This window comes from Mesoplodon mirus (genome assembly GCF_964341445.2).
Source record: "Mesoplodon mirus genome assembly, chromosome: 5".
NCBI classification, from domain to species: Eukaryota; Metazoa; Chordata; class Mammalia; order Artiodactyla; family Ziphiidae; genus Mesoplodon; species Mesoplodon mirus.
In genome coordinates, this window is record NC_138980.1 from 44402733 (window position 1) to 44421105 (window position 18373).

Sequence of the window (18373 nt, forward strand, 5' to 3'; positions counted from 1 at the left end):
CCGTGAGCCATGGCCGCTGGGCCTGCACGTCCGGAGCCTGTGCTCCGCAACGGGAGAGGCCACAGCAGTGAGAGGCCCACGTATAGAAAAAAAAAAAAGGGGGGGGGAGCAGGAAGGAAAGGGGTTCCTGGAGCTTTCGTTAGCCCCTTCCTTTTTTCTGGAAATTGGTGGGTAAGGGTGACTCTCTTGATCCCAATTTCTTCTTTCTTCATCTCAGAAACAGGGTGGAGCATCTACTAGCCCGGCCCCTTTTGGGGGTCTTACAGCTGAAATTAGACGGAGTCTATCTTGACCCCTATTTCCGCTTTTTCTTCTTTTCTACTTATGTTGAACCCAATAAATAGGAGACATGGAGCATCTTCTCGAACCTCTGTTCCTCTTTTCTGAAATTGGGAATAGGGAGCGTTTAAGGAGAGGTCACAGCACCCTGGACTGAAAGGGGACCTCCTGAGTCTCCGACCTGGGTGCATGGGGGCGGCTCTCGTCCATTCAACCGCCCGGGAACCGCCGTGGGACAGGAGGAGGGCGTGACAATCTTTGATTGGCTACTTAGCCCGTCGCTCGAGGACTTAAGCCAATGAGAAGGCGCTGCGCAGCCCCGCCTCCCTAACGCTAGAGAGAGGCGGAGCCGGCAGGCGATTCCACCCCTCCCGCACCGCTTCTGCTAGCTACTGGATGCGCTCGCTGTGCCCCGCCCCATTCTCGCGTCAATCTGAGTGAGAGCCCCGCCCCTCCCGGCTCTGCGTGCGACCGTGGACCACATCCCTATCTGTGGCTCCTCCCCAGAATAGCGTCACGACCGCATCTGCATGTGAAGCCCCGCCCCTCTCTTTGCAGGACGTCACCGCGGACTGCAGGGGCCTGAGCCGCTGCCGTCGCCTCCGCTGCCACGCAGCCCCACATCAGCGCACTGGGGGCCCTGTCACCGCCGCTGCCAAAAAAGTCGCTGCCGCTAGGGTCGCCGCCGCATCAGTGTAGGGCAAGGTGAGCTCCTGGACGGTCCGGTGCGCTCCCTCTCGGAGCACCTACATAACCTTCATTTGACTGATGGGCTGGGGTAGGGGGACGAAGTTGGCCGGCGTTAAATGAGGGGAAGGATGCGGCGGTCGCGAGCCTGGGGAGGGGTAGGGCCCCGGCTCCCTCTACCTGCCCTATCCTCACCCCCACCCCCATCCCTCCACCCCCGGCTCTGCGGCGGAGGGGGAGGGGAGACGAGACGAGTGCCTTGCGGGAAGCTGTGCGCGCGGGAGGCTCCGTGCGTGCGCGTGCGCGTGGTGTGCACACGCGTGTGCGCGCCCACCTGTGCGGGCGGATCTGTGTGTACCCTTGCTTGTGTACCAGGGTATTCTCGTGTGACCCCTTGGAGGTCCCGATCCAAGTTTGTGCGTGTTTCAGGCATGTGGAGGGAGACGCGTGGACTGTGCGTGTGCGTGCACAGCAATGTGCATATGTGCACGGAGATGCGTGCCCGTGTGGGTTACGTGTACTCGGCTGCATGGGTGGAGGACGCAGTGCGCACGGGTGGGTTTGCACATTTGTATATGCATATCGGTGTGCAGACAGGCTCTGTCCCGTGCACCGAGTGTGCTCGACGCTCAGATATGCACGAGCGTGTCCGAGTGTGTGCCCTGCTGTGTGCACGTGAGCGTGTGCACGCCCCGCTCCTGTCACGTGATGTAACTGTCTCAGCCCGAGCTCTCCCAGCCTGGGAGTCTGGGAGGAGGACTGCGGACACGCGTCCCCATGGTACCGTACACGCGTGTGCACGTGCGCCCGCGTGGCTCAGTTCTGAGGAACATGAATGATTGATGGGGGGCGGGGCCGGCCGTAGTCACCCCTCCAGGCGCAGCTGTAGTGCTCAGGTTACAGCCGGACCTGGGGAGCAGGCCTGCTGGAGGGGGCTGCAGGGGTGTCTCCATCCCCTTCGTTCTGAGGTTCTTCCCTGAAACCTCGGGCCTTTCAAGGTCATGGCCCGCCCTCTGCCGTGGGCCGCACCGTTAGTACTGGGGCTCCTGATGGGATAAGGGTAATCTCTGTCCCTCTCTGGGAGCTCTCCATCCTGAGCCTGGGCTTGGCTGTTTGGGGATGGAGGGAGACCCCTCACGCTCCCCTACGCTCTGCACCCTCAGATGGCATCCGCCACAGACTCTCGCTATGGGCAGAAGGAGTCCTCGGACCAGAACTTCGACTATATGTTCAAGATCCTCATCATTGGAAATAGCAGCGTGGGCAAGACGTCTTTCCTCTTCCGCTACGCAGATGACTCCTTCACGCCTGCCTTTGTCAGCACTGTAGGCATCGACTTCAAGGTCAAGACCATCTACCGAAACGATAAGAGGATCAAGCTGCAAATCTGGGTGGGTCCAGCTGGGGGGCTTCTGGCTTCATCACTCTCCCTCCCAAGAATAGCAGCCCCAGCTTTGCCTATTTCTTTCCTGCCTAGATTCATTCATTACACACTGGGCATTTATCAAGCACTTACTGTGTACAAGGGGCTAGAGGCACTGAAGAGAGTGCCCCTCTTCTTCCATCAGTGCCTAATCAGTGCTCTTCAGGGGTGGGGAAGGAGCAAATGCTGGGTCCTCTCCTGACCCTGACATCACCAGATGCATCATTTGCTTGGTGCCTCAGTTTCCCCATGTTCAAGTTCCTCCATGTGTGTCTGTATCAGGTTTCAGAGGCATCTTGACCCCCAACCTCATTCCCTGGGACAGGAGCAGGCTCCTCCATCAGGGTCTTCTGGCCACTTCCGTCAACGCCCCCGAGGCCTGAGGAAGCCTGCTAAATCCTAAGTCAGAACTGCTCGTTCCCTGCCCACAGTCCTTCCATGGCTCCCACCTCACTCCGGGTAAAACCTGCACCCCTCCCTGCAGCCAGACCCTGCCTGGTCTGCCCCCGTTGTTACCCCATCGCATCTGTCTCCTTCCATCTCTGTCTCAGCCCCTTCATTGTTCCTCAAATGTACCAAATGCAGTCCCACTTCAGGGCATTTGCCCGGGCTGTGCCTTCTGCCTGGACTGTCCTTCCTCTGATCCCCACATGGCTCCCTCCCTCATCCTTCAAGTTTAAAATTGAAGGCAGCCCACGCTGCCCATCCTTGTCGGGCTTTTTTCTCCTCAGTCCTCACCACCCTCTGACGATACATTTTCTACCTTTTCACAGGTTTATTGTCTGTTTCCTGCACTGGATTGTCAGTTTCACAAGGGCAGTGATTTTGGTCCATTTTGTTTACAGCTGTGTCCCCAGTGCCCAGCACAGGGTGTGGCACAGGTACACGTGTGTTGAATGAATGAGGGAACGATCCTGTAGGTACCTTAGGATGACTGGGTACCACATTCCCAGTGCAGGCAGCCAGCTCACTCTCCCTGACCCACTGTGCCTCTGGGCAAGCCCCTGCTCCTCTGGGCCTTGACCACCTCAGAGTTCATACCCACTCTGAGGAGTTTCCGTGTGTGTCCTCTCTGACACCCTGTCTCTTCTTCCCCAGGACACGGCGGGGCAAGAGCGGTACCGGACCATCACGACAGCCTACTACCGGGGCGCCATGGGCTTCATCCTCATGTATGATATCACCAACGAGGAGTCCTTCAATGCGGTGCAGGACTGGTGAGCGTGCCCCCACCCGCTCGCAGGTGGTCTTCTGAGCTAGGCTTGGTGTAAAGCCTGGGATACAGGCAGAGAACAGGGAACCCCAGCCGCTTGGCAGAAATGTAAATAACAATATTGGGGTCCCAGCCCTGCTATCAATCTATAATCATGAAAACAGTGTGGCATCAGCTCAAAATAATGGGAAACAGGGTTTCAGGTGGAAAAATGAAACTAAACATACAGGAAAAAAAATCTGGGAGGGACAGAAAATATGAAGACAGTTTGCATAGGTTAGAGGATATAAACATTTACATTTTCTGACTAGAGTAATGATAAAATTTGAGAAAATGTTTGAATTTGTTTAAGAGCGAGAATTCTTCTCTGGGGGTGGGGGGATCTGGGAAGGATAGGAAAGGCTGCTTGAAAGAGGGACTCCCAAGAGCAGTGAGCTGTGGGAGCAGACACCTGCAGAGTGTTCCTGGCAGGACAAAGACAGGGAGGAGGATCGAGCCTGCCTCCCTCAAGAATTAAAGAATTAATGGGAAGTGGGGGCTGGAGTGGGGTGAGGACAGGGAGAAGGGGGAGAGGGAGGCGGAGCTCAGATTCTCCAAGCCCTAACCTTCCTCTGTCACCACCTCCTCCAGGTCAACCCAGATCAAGACCTACTCATGGGACAATGCCCAGGTGCTGCTGGTGGGGAACAAGTGTGACATGGAGGATGAGCGGGTGGTGTCGTCGGAACGTGGTCGGCAGCTGGCTGACCACCTGGGTGAGTACCCAGTGAGGCTGGACACCCACAGGCTAGGAAAGGGACACTGAGGCCCTGAAAGGGGAGGAGATACACCCAAAGTCTCACAGCAAAGCCAGGATGGGGCCTGGATTCGAATCCAGATGATTCATACTTTCTGCAAGCTGGCCTTGATCCAGGGGCCATTTGAGGTGAGTCTTTTTTTTTTTAATTAATTAATTTTATTTATTTATTTTTGGCTGCATTGGGTCTTCACTGCTGTGTGCGGGCTTTCTCTAGCTGCGGCGAGTGGGGGTTACTCTTCGTTGCGGTGCACGGGCTTCTCATTGCGGTGGCTTCTCTTGCTGCGGAGCACGGGCTCTAGGCACGCAGGCTTCAGTAGTTGTAGCACGCGGGCTCAGTAGTGGTGGCTTGAGGGCTCTAAAGCACAGGCTCAGTAGTGGCGGCACACGGGCTTAGTTGCTCCGCGGCATGTGGGATCTTCCCTGACCAGGGCTCGAACCCGTGTCCGCTGCGTTAGCAGGCGGATTCTTAACCACTGCACCACCAGGGAAGCCCCTTGAGGTGAGTCTTGATGGATGCTTAGGAGTTCACTCTGCAGGAAGTTTGATTCATTCTGATACTCTCACTGCCCAGCCTTGTGCTGGGTGTTGCTGGGCCCCTGAGAGGCCTCCAGCTTTGTGAGAGAGGGAGGGACCTCAGCTGGGGGAGCCAGGCTCTGCCTGGCATAGGTAAGTCTTCCTGGAAGTGGGCCTTGGACCTGGTGCTTAAAGAAAAAGGGTGGTCTTTCAGACAGAAGAAACAGTGTGGGCAAAGGCCAGACGTGGGAAAGATCCTTTTGGCAAACAGTTTTATGTGACTGCAACATGAGGGTCACTTGGAGGAAATATGGCTGATCTTGCAGGGCCTGAAGCACGAGCTGAGGAGCCAGACTTTTCAGAGGGCAATAGGGAGCCATGGAGAGTATGTGAGCAGGGGAAGGCCTGGGTCTGAATGTCAAATGCCACCAGGGCCAGGGCTAGGCTAGATGGTGGAAGCAGGGAAGTGGGTCTTACCAGGGCTCTGGGGACAATGAGAGGGGACAGTTTTAGGGTGAAGAAAGGAGTGCAGGAAATAAAAAGGCTGACTCAGTCCTGTGTTGCTTCCCCAAGGGACCTGTCAGTGCCTTTAACATGCAGTTAGCACTGGGAATCTCCAGGTGTTACCTGCCCTCGTTAAAGTGTCTCTGGGCGTCGGGGGACCAGGGTCCTCACCCCTCCCTTCCCCGACCACAGGGTTCGAGTTCTTTGAGGCAAGCGCCAAGGACAACATTAATGTCAAGCAGACCTTTGAGCGGCTGGTGGATGTCATCTGCGAGAAGATGTCCGAATCACTGGACACAGCCGATCCTGCAGTCACGGGCACCAAGCAGGGCCCACAGCTCACGGACCAGCAGGCGCCCCCCCACCAGGACTGCGCCTGCTGAGAGCTGCCCCGTCCCATCCTGGCCCCGCCCCCTGGGCCTGAGCCAGGGCCCCTACTGGCCATGGGCGTGAGTCCCCTGCCCTGATTTAGCCCATCACCCTATTTATTATCGTAGCTATTTATTTATTTATTGGAGATGTCCCCCAAGGGCTCGGGCACCCCACCTGCTCCGTGCCCCACCCTGTACATACAGCCCTGTTCCTGCTCTGCAGTGGCGTGTCGTGGCCCCGTGAACTCACCACTCACCCTTCTCTCCAGACCCCACCTTTTTATAAATTCACCCCCCATTAACAGTTATCAGTTTTGAAGAGGGGGCCGGATGACACCCCAGGGCAGTCTGGTTGCGTGATGCAAGGTAGCCAGACCTGCCAGCCCCCTGGCTGTGACACGGTAGGTCCAGGTGGCTGCAGGCATCTCAATGTGGACCACGGGGTAGGTCAGAGCCAGGAAATGGCCCGCCTGGCTCTTTGCCCCCAAGGTTGTACCTTTTTTTGGAGGGGGATGGGGGCTGCTGTGGATATTCACCACCCTGGGACACCACCTCCCACCAGACCTGTTCTGATGTCATGAGTGTCAAACATGCCCCCCAGTCCCCCCAGGAGATGTCATGACAACACTACACACACCCAATAAAGTGAATGGACGACACAGTGTCCCTATGAGCGCCGGCCTGCCAGTGCTGGCTTTGCTCATCCACGAGATTTTCAATTACAAAGAGAATTTAATTCTCTGTACTTCCATAGTCCACGAACAGAGGATGAGACTGGAGGCTACCCAGCCCCACCCAAGGCTCCAAATTCTGGGGGCCCTGCTCCAAGGGTATGGGCGATGTCCCCACCTTGGTCCCAGAGCCCAGCCCGCAGGAGTGTTGAGGGCTTGGTACTAGCTGGCTGGCTGAGGCCCAGTGCTGAGGATGGAACATCTGTCACCAGTCACTTGAGGCTCTCCCAGAAGGGTTGGGGGATGACGGTCCATCTTCATGGTTGTGTTCCAGATGGAGAAACAGAGGCCCGGCAGTGGGCTTGGAAGGGGCAGCCCAACCGGATGCCTAGGAATCAGGGTGGGCCTAGGACTGGCCCCAGCAGTCCGTTCCCCTTCCTGCCCAGGTGGCTGGTCAGCTGAGGGTCAGTCTTGCCCTGGCTGGCATGTGGTGGCAGTGTGTGGCAGCTCAGTCTGCACAGCGCCCAGGGCCACACAGCCGGGGGACGCCGGGGGGCCTGGGATCTGTCCACACAAGAGGATCGGGTTACAGGCACTGTTCATCCCTCTGGGCTCCTCACCGAACCCTCCTCCACCCGTCAGGGCTGGGGTCAGCCTTGCCGGACAGATGCGGCAGGGACCTGGCCGAGGTCACATCAGACAGAAGACGTGGGCTGGTCTTCACCCCGCTGGTGATCAGCAACCCACCTACCCACCATGGGGTGCAGGTTGTCGCGGGCACAGGAGGCCCGCACCCTGGAGCGTAGTTGTACTGCCATTTGGGGCTCACACATGTGGCCCCCCAGGAGTCCCCTGGGTACTTGGTCTGCCCACTGCGCTTACCCGGTATTTCAGATAGGAGAGGTATGTGTCCCAGCCCAGCGTCAGGCCGTTGATGTAGGTGACTCGGAACTGGGGGGGCACGAAGAGGAAATTCACCAGCTGCGCAGCGGGCCACACGCACCAGTCAGCCTACGGGGAGGGGTGGAATGCAGTGAGAGGCGGGGCCGGGAGGGACCTGGGTGGGGCCGGGTGGCTGTGAGAGGTGGGGCTTTGAAAGGGGGTGCCTGTGAAAGGGAGAGGAGGGACAGATGCAAGGGGCGGAGATGAAGGATAGGCGGGGCCTGGGCAGGCACGCCCACCTTGTAGAATTCCCAGAACTTGTCTCGCAGCTCCTGGCAGCTCTCGCCCAGGGTCTGGCCCTCCAGGCAGCCGAGGCCTAGGAAGGAAACCAAGAAATGAGAGTGTCAGAGGCTGGGGAGTACGACGGTAGAGCGGGTGGGGTAGGACCCCTGAGGAACAGTGTCTCAGGCAGAGGAAACAGGACACTTAAAAGCCTTGCAGTGGGAAGGGCAGCACAGCAGGGTGGCTAGGGTGGGTAAACAACAGAACAGGTCAAGTCGGAGAGAGGTGAGAGGAGAGAGGTCGGTCGTGAATAATTGCGTACCCTGAGGGATGCGTACGCCACACACCGTTGTTGAGGCTGAGGCTATTTTATTACCGGTCCTAGGATGCTTGTGCCCTGTCAACGTCAGTCTCAGCTCCCCTTCCTCCAGCCTCAGAGCCTTTGCATGGGCTGTTCCCCCTGCCTGCTGTCTCCTCCTTCAAGTCTCAGCTGAGTGTCTTCTCCTTTGAGACGTTCTCCCAACCACTGTCCAGGGCAGCCCCATCAGACACTGTCTTTTCATCCTTCCTACATTTAGCATCATTCTCTGTGATTCTGCCATTCCCACTTGCCTCCACTGGGTCTGTCCTATCACCACTGTACCCCAGCCTTCAGGAGGTGTATCAGTAATGGGTCTCCACATCCTTAACACAAAGCTGGCTCTGTCCCTCCCGACCTATGAGGGGCAAAGCCCAAGCTCACGGGGCTCCTTACCCAAGAAGTACCAGACGCCCAGCATGGGAGAGGCCACCAGTTGGTCGACGAGGACCTTCCTGAGGACGTTTGGGAGGCCACGGAAGCCAGATGCAGGGAGCAGGCGGTCCAGCCAGAGGTACCAGTAGTGCAGGAAAGGGCCCATGCTGCAGCCCACAGCAAACATGCTCGCTGTGGGCGGTCCAAGAGTCAGGGGCTGCATGTTATTAGGCCAGCAAAGCCCCCAATTCACTCCCTCCCTAAGACCTGGGTAAGCCTGACACCCTTCCAGAGCCCAACCCATTACTAGCCCCACTGCCACGTACCATTCCAAGAGCTGCGTTTGCATTTTCCTCCCTCATTCCCTCACCACCGTGGCAGAGGGTTCTACCATCGCCCCGCTTTCCAGAGGAGGAAACAGAGGCACAGCGGGTAGGGAACTGTGGGACCAGGGCGCGATCCTAGGCTGGCTGGGGCCAGACGCTGCGCCCTTGACTACCCCGGGTGCAGCATCCTGTGCTCAACGCTAGGCCTCTCAGTGCAAGAGAGAGGGAAGCGGACCAGGGGTTGGGCGGGGACCTGACCCTCAGGATGGGAGCGAACAGAAACCCCACGTATGGTAGGGGATGAAGACCTCCGAGGGGGGAGGGGACAGAGATCGGGGAGGGGCTGTCTAGGGTGCACTCTGAGGTCAAGGGTCTTGCCAGGGACTGAAGTCACGGGTCATGGGTCACGGCACGCGGGTCCGGGTCACAGGTCTCCAAATTGAGGTTGGGGCCAAAGATCCTCTAGGGTCAAACGCCAGCAGCACTCGCCCCCTCACCTGAGCGCCGCGGGTCAAACTTCTGGCCGGGCCGAGCGCGGATCTCCCAGGACTGGCGCGCTCCATCCCCGGCCGCCATGAGAGCGCCGCAGCCCAGCGTGTTGGTGACGAGCAACGCACGGCCTTGGAACAGGGGCTGCCCCGCGGCCCAAAGGCCGCGCAGCCAGCACCAGCCGCCGGACACCATCGCCTGCCGCGACCTAGGAACTGGCACCCCCCACCGCACTGCTCATGCCGGCCAATCTCCAGTCACCCCGCGTCCCGGATGCCCGCCTCGCGCCGTGCTACCCAATCGCACGCTGCCTTCGTGATTTGTAGGCCTGCTCCAAGTCGCTGCAGCCAATCGTCGACCGCTTGCCTCTTCACTTTGCCCGCCCCAAGAGGTATTAGCCAATCAAAAGTCGGCATCCCGTCTAGAGGCTAATTGCCGAACGAAGCCGCACACCGCCTTCCTCGCCTTACAGGCCAATCGCAAATAGGTTTCGCGTCACACCGCGCATGCCAATTGCTGTCGTTCTAACCTCGTTTTCCCGCCCCTATCTGCTCAGGCCTATGGGTAACTGTCGCCACACCCTTATTTGCCTGCCCAGTACTGCACTGGCCAATCGGAGACCCTCACTGACTATCGTTAGGCTGGCAAATCACTGTCGTCCTGCCTCCCGTATTGAGATGGCCAATCTCGAACAATTCTACCGAATTCTCTCTTGTAGTTGCCCTCCAGATTTCCAGATTCTCCCGGAATTCCTGAAAAGGGGATCGGACTGTGGCCATGACTACCGGGACGGAAGTCCAATCCCGCAGAGACTCGAGAAAGTGGGGGCGGGGCTACAGTTCTGCGGCGCGCGCAGGCCGCTGGGATTCTTGTGTAGACGTTGACCTTGGTCCTGACTACTGCTGGGTATCTGACCTCAGTTCAAGAATAATATAATTAAAACGTTAGGCACTGTTCTGGGCACATGATGTGCATTAAGACATTTCACAGCAACTTTGTGTTGCTGCAGGGACAGTTTTATCACCATGTTATTTCCTGTGTTCCTGGAGGGGAAAATGTGAGTTTCAATGGAAATCTATGCGTTACCTACAGGAGCAGGGTGTCGCGAACTGTCGCCTGTGGGCCAAATCCTGTCGGCGCCGGTTTTGGTGAGGCTCGCGAGCTAAGAATTCTCTTACCTTTTTTAATTGGTCGGTGAAAAAATCCAAATAATATTCTGGGACATGTGAAAATTATATGAAATTCAAATTTCCGAATCCATAAATAAAGCTATGTTGGAACACAGTCATGCCCATTTGTTTCTTTATTGTCTACTCTCATTACAATGAGCAGTTGCAACAAAGATTATATGGTCTGCAAAAACTAAACTATTTGACTCTTTACAAAAAATTTTTTTTTCCTCTTTGTTAGAGGACACCCTTCAGGGTTTTCTGATTTTGATTCTATGGGAGATATTTTATAAACCCTGTGGTTATAACTGATAACAGAGGAAAATAATTCTTCCCTATAGACATGCAAATGAATTCTGCCGAGTGGAGAGATGCCCACCACCCCCAATTTTTTTGCCTTCATTTGCACATTCATTTTACTGTGCTTGTTTTGTCTGTTGTTTGGTTCTTCTTTGAAATGGGTTTAACGCCTGACCAGTTCCCTTTATTAACAACGAGTTAACAATTTTTAACACATGCTCATTTCTATTTCTGTATGAGAGTCGTGATTTTTACCTTTTTTGGGAAAATTATCTTTCAACACTTCCTATTGCTGTCAAGTAACTCAGCCTAGTATTCCAGGTTCCAGATTTTACTGCATTTTGGTGGAAAACCTCCAAAATGGTTAAAAGAGGGGGGAAAGTCAAATTATGATTCACGAAACAGAGTCAGGTAAACTTTTTCAACAGAGAAGTGCATTTCATGGTGGCTGAAGCCCTGGCAACTCCAAGAGGTAAGAGAATCTTGCTGATTCTCTATTTTTCTCATCTGTGTTTTCCTCTCTCTAGATAGGTGCCTTGTTTTTGATGCTTTTATGATGGATAATGTCACCAGCATTAGAGGCATCAGGGACTGGGAATTTGGCTTTATGGTCTGACCATTTGGCAATCTCTATCAATGGATTACTGGCTGAAAAGCAGTGGAGGATCCATTAAGAATTTAGTGCCCACCAGGAGGAACAGCTTTTGATGGCTAGACCTGTGATTTTGGGTGTTTCTGTTGAAGGAGTTTTCAGAACATGCCACCCCAAAATATGCTGCTCTGGCAGATTGATTATTTTGAGTTAAAGGCATTAGTAAGACTGCAAGATGCAAGAAGGACTCTTGGTCTTTCCTTTTTCTTACTGAAAGCAGGAAATAAAATTCCCATGGCAAAGGTGCCCTCCCTCTACTGGGAGGAAGAAACCCTCTTATCCCCAGAGACAGGGAGTCAAAGCTGAGAGAAATCTGTACAAACAGGTCTTGTTGAAATAACTCTTATCTTCCTTTAGTCTCCCCGTGTATTTTGGTTGCTTTTCTGCAGTTGACGCTCTGTTCAACCTAGTAAAAAGCAAGTCTTTGGGTCTTCATTTTTCTTGCGACGACTCCCACGTACATGTAAATAAATTTTTTATGCTTTTCCCCTGTTAATCTGTCTTGTATGTCAGTCTCAGCCAGAGACTTGTTTGCCGAGAGCTTGGCTTGGCTTTCTGTCTGCTAGGGCATGCTGGTTTTGGTCCTACATGTCCAACCATCAGGTGAGAGCCCTGAGAATATGTAGATTGCCAGAAAGAAATGTGGGTTGCACCCCATTTGTGGCTAGGGTGCTACCAACCACGGGACCACTGTTGCCAGCCTCTGAGGGGAATTGTCTAAGTCTTTCTCTCTTTTGGCCATCTTTGGGAGTGGCTCTGGATCTTGAGAGAGCTGCATTTTTTCCACCCTCTTTGGGGACCCCTCATGCATCCATGGTTTAGTCATAGAAGGCTGATTGGTTTTGGTTTTGAATCACTTGGAATAGGTATGCTTTTGGTTAAAAAAAGAAGTTAAAAAAAAAAAAAAAAGGGAGGGCTTCCTGGGTGGCGCAGTGGTTGGGAGTCCGCCTGCCGATGCAGGGGACACAGGTTCGTGCCCCGGTCCGGGAAGATCCCATGTGCCGCGGAGCGGCTGGGCCCGTGAGCCATGGCCGCTGAGCCTGCGCGTCCGGAGCCCGTGCTCCGCAACAGGAGAGGCCACAGTAGAGAGGCCCGCGTACCGCAAAAAAAAAATTAAATAAATAAATAAATAAATAAATAAAAGGGAGTTCAATACTGCCAGTAAAATTTACTGTTTGGGCTGAAACCTGATGATAAGATATTGAAAGTATTTTTTTTTTAAAGGAACTCTATGTCAGAAACTGGCTTTATTGGAGACATATTCAGAGCCTGATTGGAACTATTTTCAAGGCCTTCTTTCCTAAGCTAAACTGGAACTATGTACTCAGAGGGCTATTTGGAAATACACCGGCAAGAAAAAAAGTTTAAAAAGGCTTCTTCACAAATGTTAGTAACTTGTTCCATCTGCCAGAAACACACTTTGGATCCAACTTTTTTTTTTCTTCAATAATGAGTTAAAATTCTTGTATCTGTCTCATGTAAAATTTAAAAATAAAAGTTATAAGATCTCTGTTTGCTTCTGTCTCTATGTTTATGTTTGTCTATATACACGTGATATTCTTCTACCTCTGGGAAGTACTGCTAAAAATTAACTTGTAAAAGAGCTCTATTTAATTGGCTTAAAAAAAAGTGCTTATGTAAGTTGATTAGTCAAACAAACTAATTGTCTCTACTAGATGCTTAGATCATAAAACTGTAAATTCAAACTAAGAACAAAACAGACAATAAAAGTGAATTGCACAACAGTAAATTTTAAAATAAAGGAGGTCATATATTTAACTTTTTACATTCTTTGCTTCTGTGATTTTTGATATTTGCTTGATTTATCAACAAGATTATGGCTAGCTATTTAATGATTCATGAAATTTTCATGAATAATTTAAGCATAATTGTTAAAAACAAGTTAAGTAATAAACGTAAATGGGATAAAAGTTTATAAGTGAACGTCTCAACAATAATTTTGTTTTATAATGTCTCCTTAAAAATAGTTTCCAGAATCATTTTGGAAACTTGAAACCTTATACTAAGTTAAGTGAAATGGTGGATATTCATTGAATATGTAAATAATTTTCAAATATGAGAAAATACTAAAATATTAATCACTAAATATAAGTTTATCTCGTTGGCTTCTTAATTTTTACAAAGGGACTAGTGATGTTTCCGTTAGTAAACACGTCCTTTGCCACATCAAAAAACTGTATTATAAGGAAGCATATGCCTCTAGAAATTATGAAATGATGTATTCATAAATTTGCTAATCTACTATAGAATGTTGGTATGGTCATAGGCAGTTTACAATTGCTTGCTTCCTAGTTTTCACTGGAACTTAGGGTTATGAATTATAATCAATGTAAGTAAATGAAACTGCTAGGAATAATAAAGGTACAGAAAAAAAACTGTATGTGAAGTGTGCAAGGAAAATAAGATGTGTTTCTGCAGGAAAAAGTATGAGGTATGAAGGATGCGCTCTTTTTTTTTTTAATTAGCAAGTATTTAATGTAATTTATTTATTTTTGGCTGCGTTGGGTCTTCGTTGCTGTGCATGGGCTTTCTCTAGTTGCGGCGAGCGGGGACTACTCTTCGTTGCGGTGCGCGGGCTTCGCATTGCGGTGGCTTCTCGTTGTGGAGCACAGGCTCTAGGCGTGTGGGCTTCAGTAGCTGTGGCACACAGGCTTAGTAGTTGTGGCACTCTGGCTTAGTTGCTCCACGGCATGTGATATCTTCCTGGACCAGTGATTGAGCCCTTGTCCCCTGCATTGGCAGGCGGATTCTTAACCACTGAGCCACCAGGGAAGTCCAAGGATGCGTTCTTAGGAAGGAAAAAGAAGAGTAATTTTGTCCTTGTTTAAGGGTATTTAGTGATTGTTTCAAAATACAAAAGAGGAAAATAAAGGAGAAAAACCTAAATGGATTTAGAAAGTTGGAGAGGGAGAAAGAGGAAATCTTACCTTGTGTGGTCAAGTTGGCGAAAATTAAATGGATTATTATAAGAATTTTAAAAATGAGCTTTGTTTTAAAAATTTTTTTATTGAAATATAGTTGATTTACAATGTTGCCTTAGTTGCAGGTGCACAGCAAAGTGATTCAGTTATACATACATATATACCTATCTATTCTTTTTTAGATTCTTTTTCATTATAGGTTATTACAAGATATTGAGTATAGTTCCCTGTGCTGTACAGTAGGTCCTTGTTGGTTATCAACAATGAGCTTTAATATCAATAATGTGACTATGCAAAACTAGAATTTGACTTTCTTTCTCTGTTAAAAGAATAACATTTTCTTGGATTATTGTAAAAGATTTTTCTTTACCTGTTAAGTAATTCATATAGAAAACAAAGATTCTGTTTTATCAAAATGTTGTCTTTATCAAGTCTCTAATTAGGAAAACTGAGTCGTCTCAAAATTAAAAGAGCTGGAGCTTTTTCTTTTATTATGTTACTGTATTTGCCTATAAAATCTTCTGTTGCCACTTTGGTTAAATAGGTAACTAAGTATTGTTTCATAATAATTTGTGAGCTTATTTAACCTAGTGTTCAAATCTTTGACATTTTGGACAAACTTCCCAAAATCAAATTCTAAATTTTATTTCCCCTACACTGTGTTTCCTCTTGAACCATGGTTGACATTTTAGAATTGGAGCCACTAAACTCTGTCTGCACACCTATTGGTCTGTAATTCAGAGAGGCCTTTACTTCTCATTATGTATGTTGTATTTTTCTACACCAAGAGGTGTGAGAGGCAGAATTCTAAGATATGGCCCCAAGATTTCTGCCTCAGATGTACATCAGTACATCCTCCTCAAGTGTAGGTAGAACTTGTGAATATGATAAAATGCAAATATGACATTATGTTGTATTTTAGAAGGGATTTTTAAAAAACTTATTTTACTGAAGTATAGTTGACTTACAGTGTTGTGTTAATTTTTAGAAGGGATTTTGTAGGCATAAGTACCCTAGTCCGTTAATTAAAAAGGAGCTTGGGGGCTTCCCTGGTGGCGCAGTGGTTGAGAGTCTGCCTGCCGATGCAGGGGACATGGGTTTGTGCCCTGGTCCGGGAGGATCCCACATGCCGCGGAGCGGCTGGGCCCGTGAGCCACGGCCGCTGAGCCTGCGCGTCTGGAGCCTGTGCTCCGCAACGGGAGAGGAAAGGAGCTTGGTTAGTGCCCTCACCGTGATACATTTCTTTTTTTTTTAATTGTAGTATAGTTGTATAATATTATATAGGTTATAGGTATACAATATAGTGATTCACAACTTTTAAAGGTTATACTCCATTTGTAGTTATTATACAATGTTGGTGGGACTTCCCTGGCAGCTCAGTGGATAAGACTCCCCGCTCACAATGCAGGGGGCCTGGGTTCGATCCTTGGTCAGGGAACTAGATCCCACATGCATGCCACAACTAAGAGTTTGCGTGCCACAACTAAGGAGCCCGCCTGCCACAACTAAGACCTGGTGCAACCAAATATATAAATAAATATTTTTAAAAAAGATTGGGCTTCCCTGGTGGCACAGTGGTTAAGAATCCGCCTGCCAATGCAGGTGACACGAGTTTGAGCCCTGGTCCGAGAAGATCCCACATGCCACGAAACAGCTAAGCCGATGCGCCACAGCTACTGAGCCTGTGCTCTAGAGCCCGTGAGCCACAACTACTGAGCCTGCATGCCACAACTACTGAAGCCCATGCGCCTAGAGCCCGTGCTCTGCAACAAGGGAAGCCACCGCAATGAGAAGCCCGCGCACCGCAACGAAGAGTAGCCCCCGCTCGCCACAACCAGAGAAAAGCCCACGTGCAGCAACAAAGACCCAACGCAGCCAAAATAAAATAAATAAAATTAAATTTAAAAGAATATTGGCTATAGTCCCCGTGTTGTAGAATATATCCTTGTAGCTTATTTTATACCTAATAGTCTCTACCTCTTAATCCCCTACCCCTATATTGCCCCTCTCCCCTCCCCCTCCCCACTGGAAACACTAGCTTCTTCTCTATATCTGTGAGGTCTGCTTCTTCTTTTTTTTTTTTAACATCTTTATTGGAGAATAATTGCTTTACAATTGTATGTCAGTTTCTGCTTCATAACAAGGTGAATCAGTTATACATATACATATATCCCCATATCTCCTCCCTCTTGCGTCTCCCTCCCTCCGACCCTCCCTATCCCACCCCTCTAGGTGGTCACAAAGCACCGAGCTGATCTCCCTGTGCTATGCGGCTGCTTCCCACTAGCTATCTATTTTACATTTGGTAGTGTATATATGTCCATGCCACTCTGCTGCTTTTTTGTTACATTCACTAGTTGGTTGTACTGTTTAGCTCTGTGATACATTTTCTTTAAAAAAAATTTTTTTTAGTATTTATTTATTTATTTATTTATTTTACTTTTGGCTGCGTTTGGGTCTTAGTTGCAACTCGTGGGATCTTTCGTTGTGGTGTGTGGGCTCCAGAGGGCGTGGGCTCAGTAGTTGTGGCGTGCGGGCTTAGTTGCCCTGCAGCATGTGGGATCTCAGTTCCCTGACCGGGGATCCAACGCCCATCCCCCGAATTGGAAGGCAGATTCTTAAGCACTGGACCACCAGGGAAGTCCCTGTGATACAATTCTATTTGGCAGATTCCTGAAGGTGCATTGGCTGATGTTAGGGAACCACAGGACAGCATTATCAATCCTAATTCCGGTTATTCGTTCAGATGTGAACTTGGCCACGATCCCACCACATTGCATTTAGTCATCCCCTTTCTTTAGGCTCCTCTGGTCTGTGATTCTGGGTTTTTTCTTGTTTTTCATGACCTTGACACTTTTGAAGAGGACAGGTGGGACATTTTGTAGAATGTCCCTCTATCTTGGTTCGGGTGCTGTTTTCTTGTGGTTAGGCTGGGGTTCTGGGTCTTTGGGGAGAATCCCACAGAGGTGGTGTCCTCCTTGTGTCAGATGGTGCGTGTGATATCGCATGATTTACCCCAGTGACGCTAACTCGGATCACATGATGTTAACCAGGATCACGTGATTAAGGGACGTCTGCCAGGTGTTTCTACTCCACTGTCAGGTTACAATTTCTCGCTTTCCCTACTCTTTGGAATTGAGTTCCCAAATCCAGTCCACTCTCAGGGCTGGAGTGGGGTGGTGGTGGTGGAATTAAGCTCCACCTCCTGGAAGACAGACTGTTTCCAGATACAATTTCATCAGCCAGTTTCAAGAAACTAAGTTGAACTTTTGGGAGCCAGTGCTTACAAAACCCTCACAGGAAACCTGGCTTGTCCCTGGCTTGAGGGTCAGCCCTACAGGTCCAGCCTGGCCAACCAAGATCCTTGCCATACTTTGGGGACATCAAAGAAGAAAGAAATTCACCAAAAGGCACAGATGAAACTGCAGGTGAAACTCGAGTTGTCATCTCCAGTTAACAAATGATAGAGGCTTCTAGAAGTCCACCCTGAGATTCCTTACAGAAACTTCCAGTAAAGCAAACTGAACTCCTGCTGCACCTGTGTAAAATAATCAGGGCAAATCCCATGAGACCTGTCCAGGAAGGACTTTCTTTGAGATTTTATTTTTTTATTTATTTTTATTTTTTTGGCTGAGTTGGGTCTTTGTTGCTGCGCGTGGGGTTTCTCTAGTTGTGGAGAGCGGGGGCTACTCTTCGCTGCGGTACGCCACCTTCTCATTGTGGTGGCTTCTCTTGTTGAGGATCACAGGCTCTAGGGCATGTAGGCTTCAGTAGTTGTGGCCTGAGGGCTCAGTAGTTGTGGCTCGCAAGCTCTAGAGTGCAGGCTCAGTAGTTGTGGCGCACGGGCTTAGTTGCTCCGCGGCATGTGGGATCTTCCCGGACCAGGGATCGAACCTTTGTCCCCTGCATTGGCAGGCAGATTCCCACTGTGCCACCAGGGAAGTGCCTCAGCCTGCCATTCTAACTCCTGATTTTGCTGCTGTCTGGGCCTTTTTACACTGGTTCCCCTTCCCTGAAACGCCATGATTTCCCCCCAGTGAACATATTCTTTCAAACTCCCCAGACAAGGTCCCTGCCCCATCCTCTGGCCTTGCCTGGCTCCAGTTACCATTCTCTGGCTTGACCCATAACACCCAAT

At 50.6% G+C, this 18373-nt stretch overlaps 2 protein-coding genes across 2 annotated transcripts; one reads left to right on the forward strand and one right to left on the reverse strand.

Annotated features, from left to right (window-relative positions):
* The first annotated feature begins 838 nt into the window (after positions 1–838).
* On the forward strand, positions 839–6448 carry RAB3A (RAB3A, member RAS oncogene family). Its single transcript, XM_082623972.1, has 5 exons — positions 839–984; positions 2130–2357; positions 3488–3606; positions 4233–4357; positions 5611–6448. Exons 2-5 carry the CDS (start codon positions 2130–2132, stop codon positions 5799–5801), a joined length of 663 nt encoding a protein of 220 aa, XP_082480098.1. The 5' UTR covers positions 839–984; the 3' UTR covers positions 5802–6448.
* A 53-nt stretch (positions 6449–6501) lies between these two features.
* On the reverse strand, positions 6502–9433 carry MPV17L2 (MPV17 mitochondrial inner membrane protein like 2). Its single transcript, XM_082623971.1, has 5 exons — positions 9181–9433; positions 8379–8549; positions 7642–7718; positions 7343–7471; positions 6502–7024 (listed from the first exon to the last, which is right to left on the reverse strand). Exons 1-5 carry the CDS (start codon positions 9365–9367, stop codon positions 6926–6928), a joined length of 663 nt encoding a protein of 220 aa, XP_082480097.1. The 5' UTR covers positions 9368–9433; the 3' UTR covers positions 6502–6925.
* Between the last annotated feature and the right edge of the window lie 8940 nt (positions 9434–18373).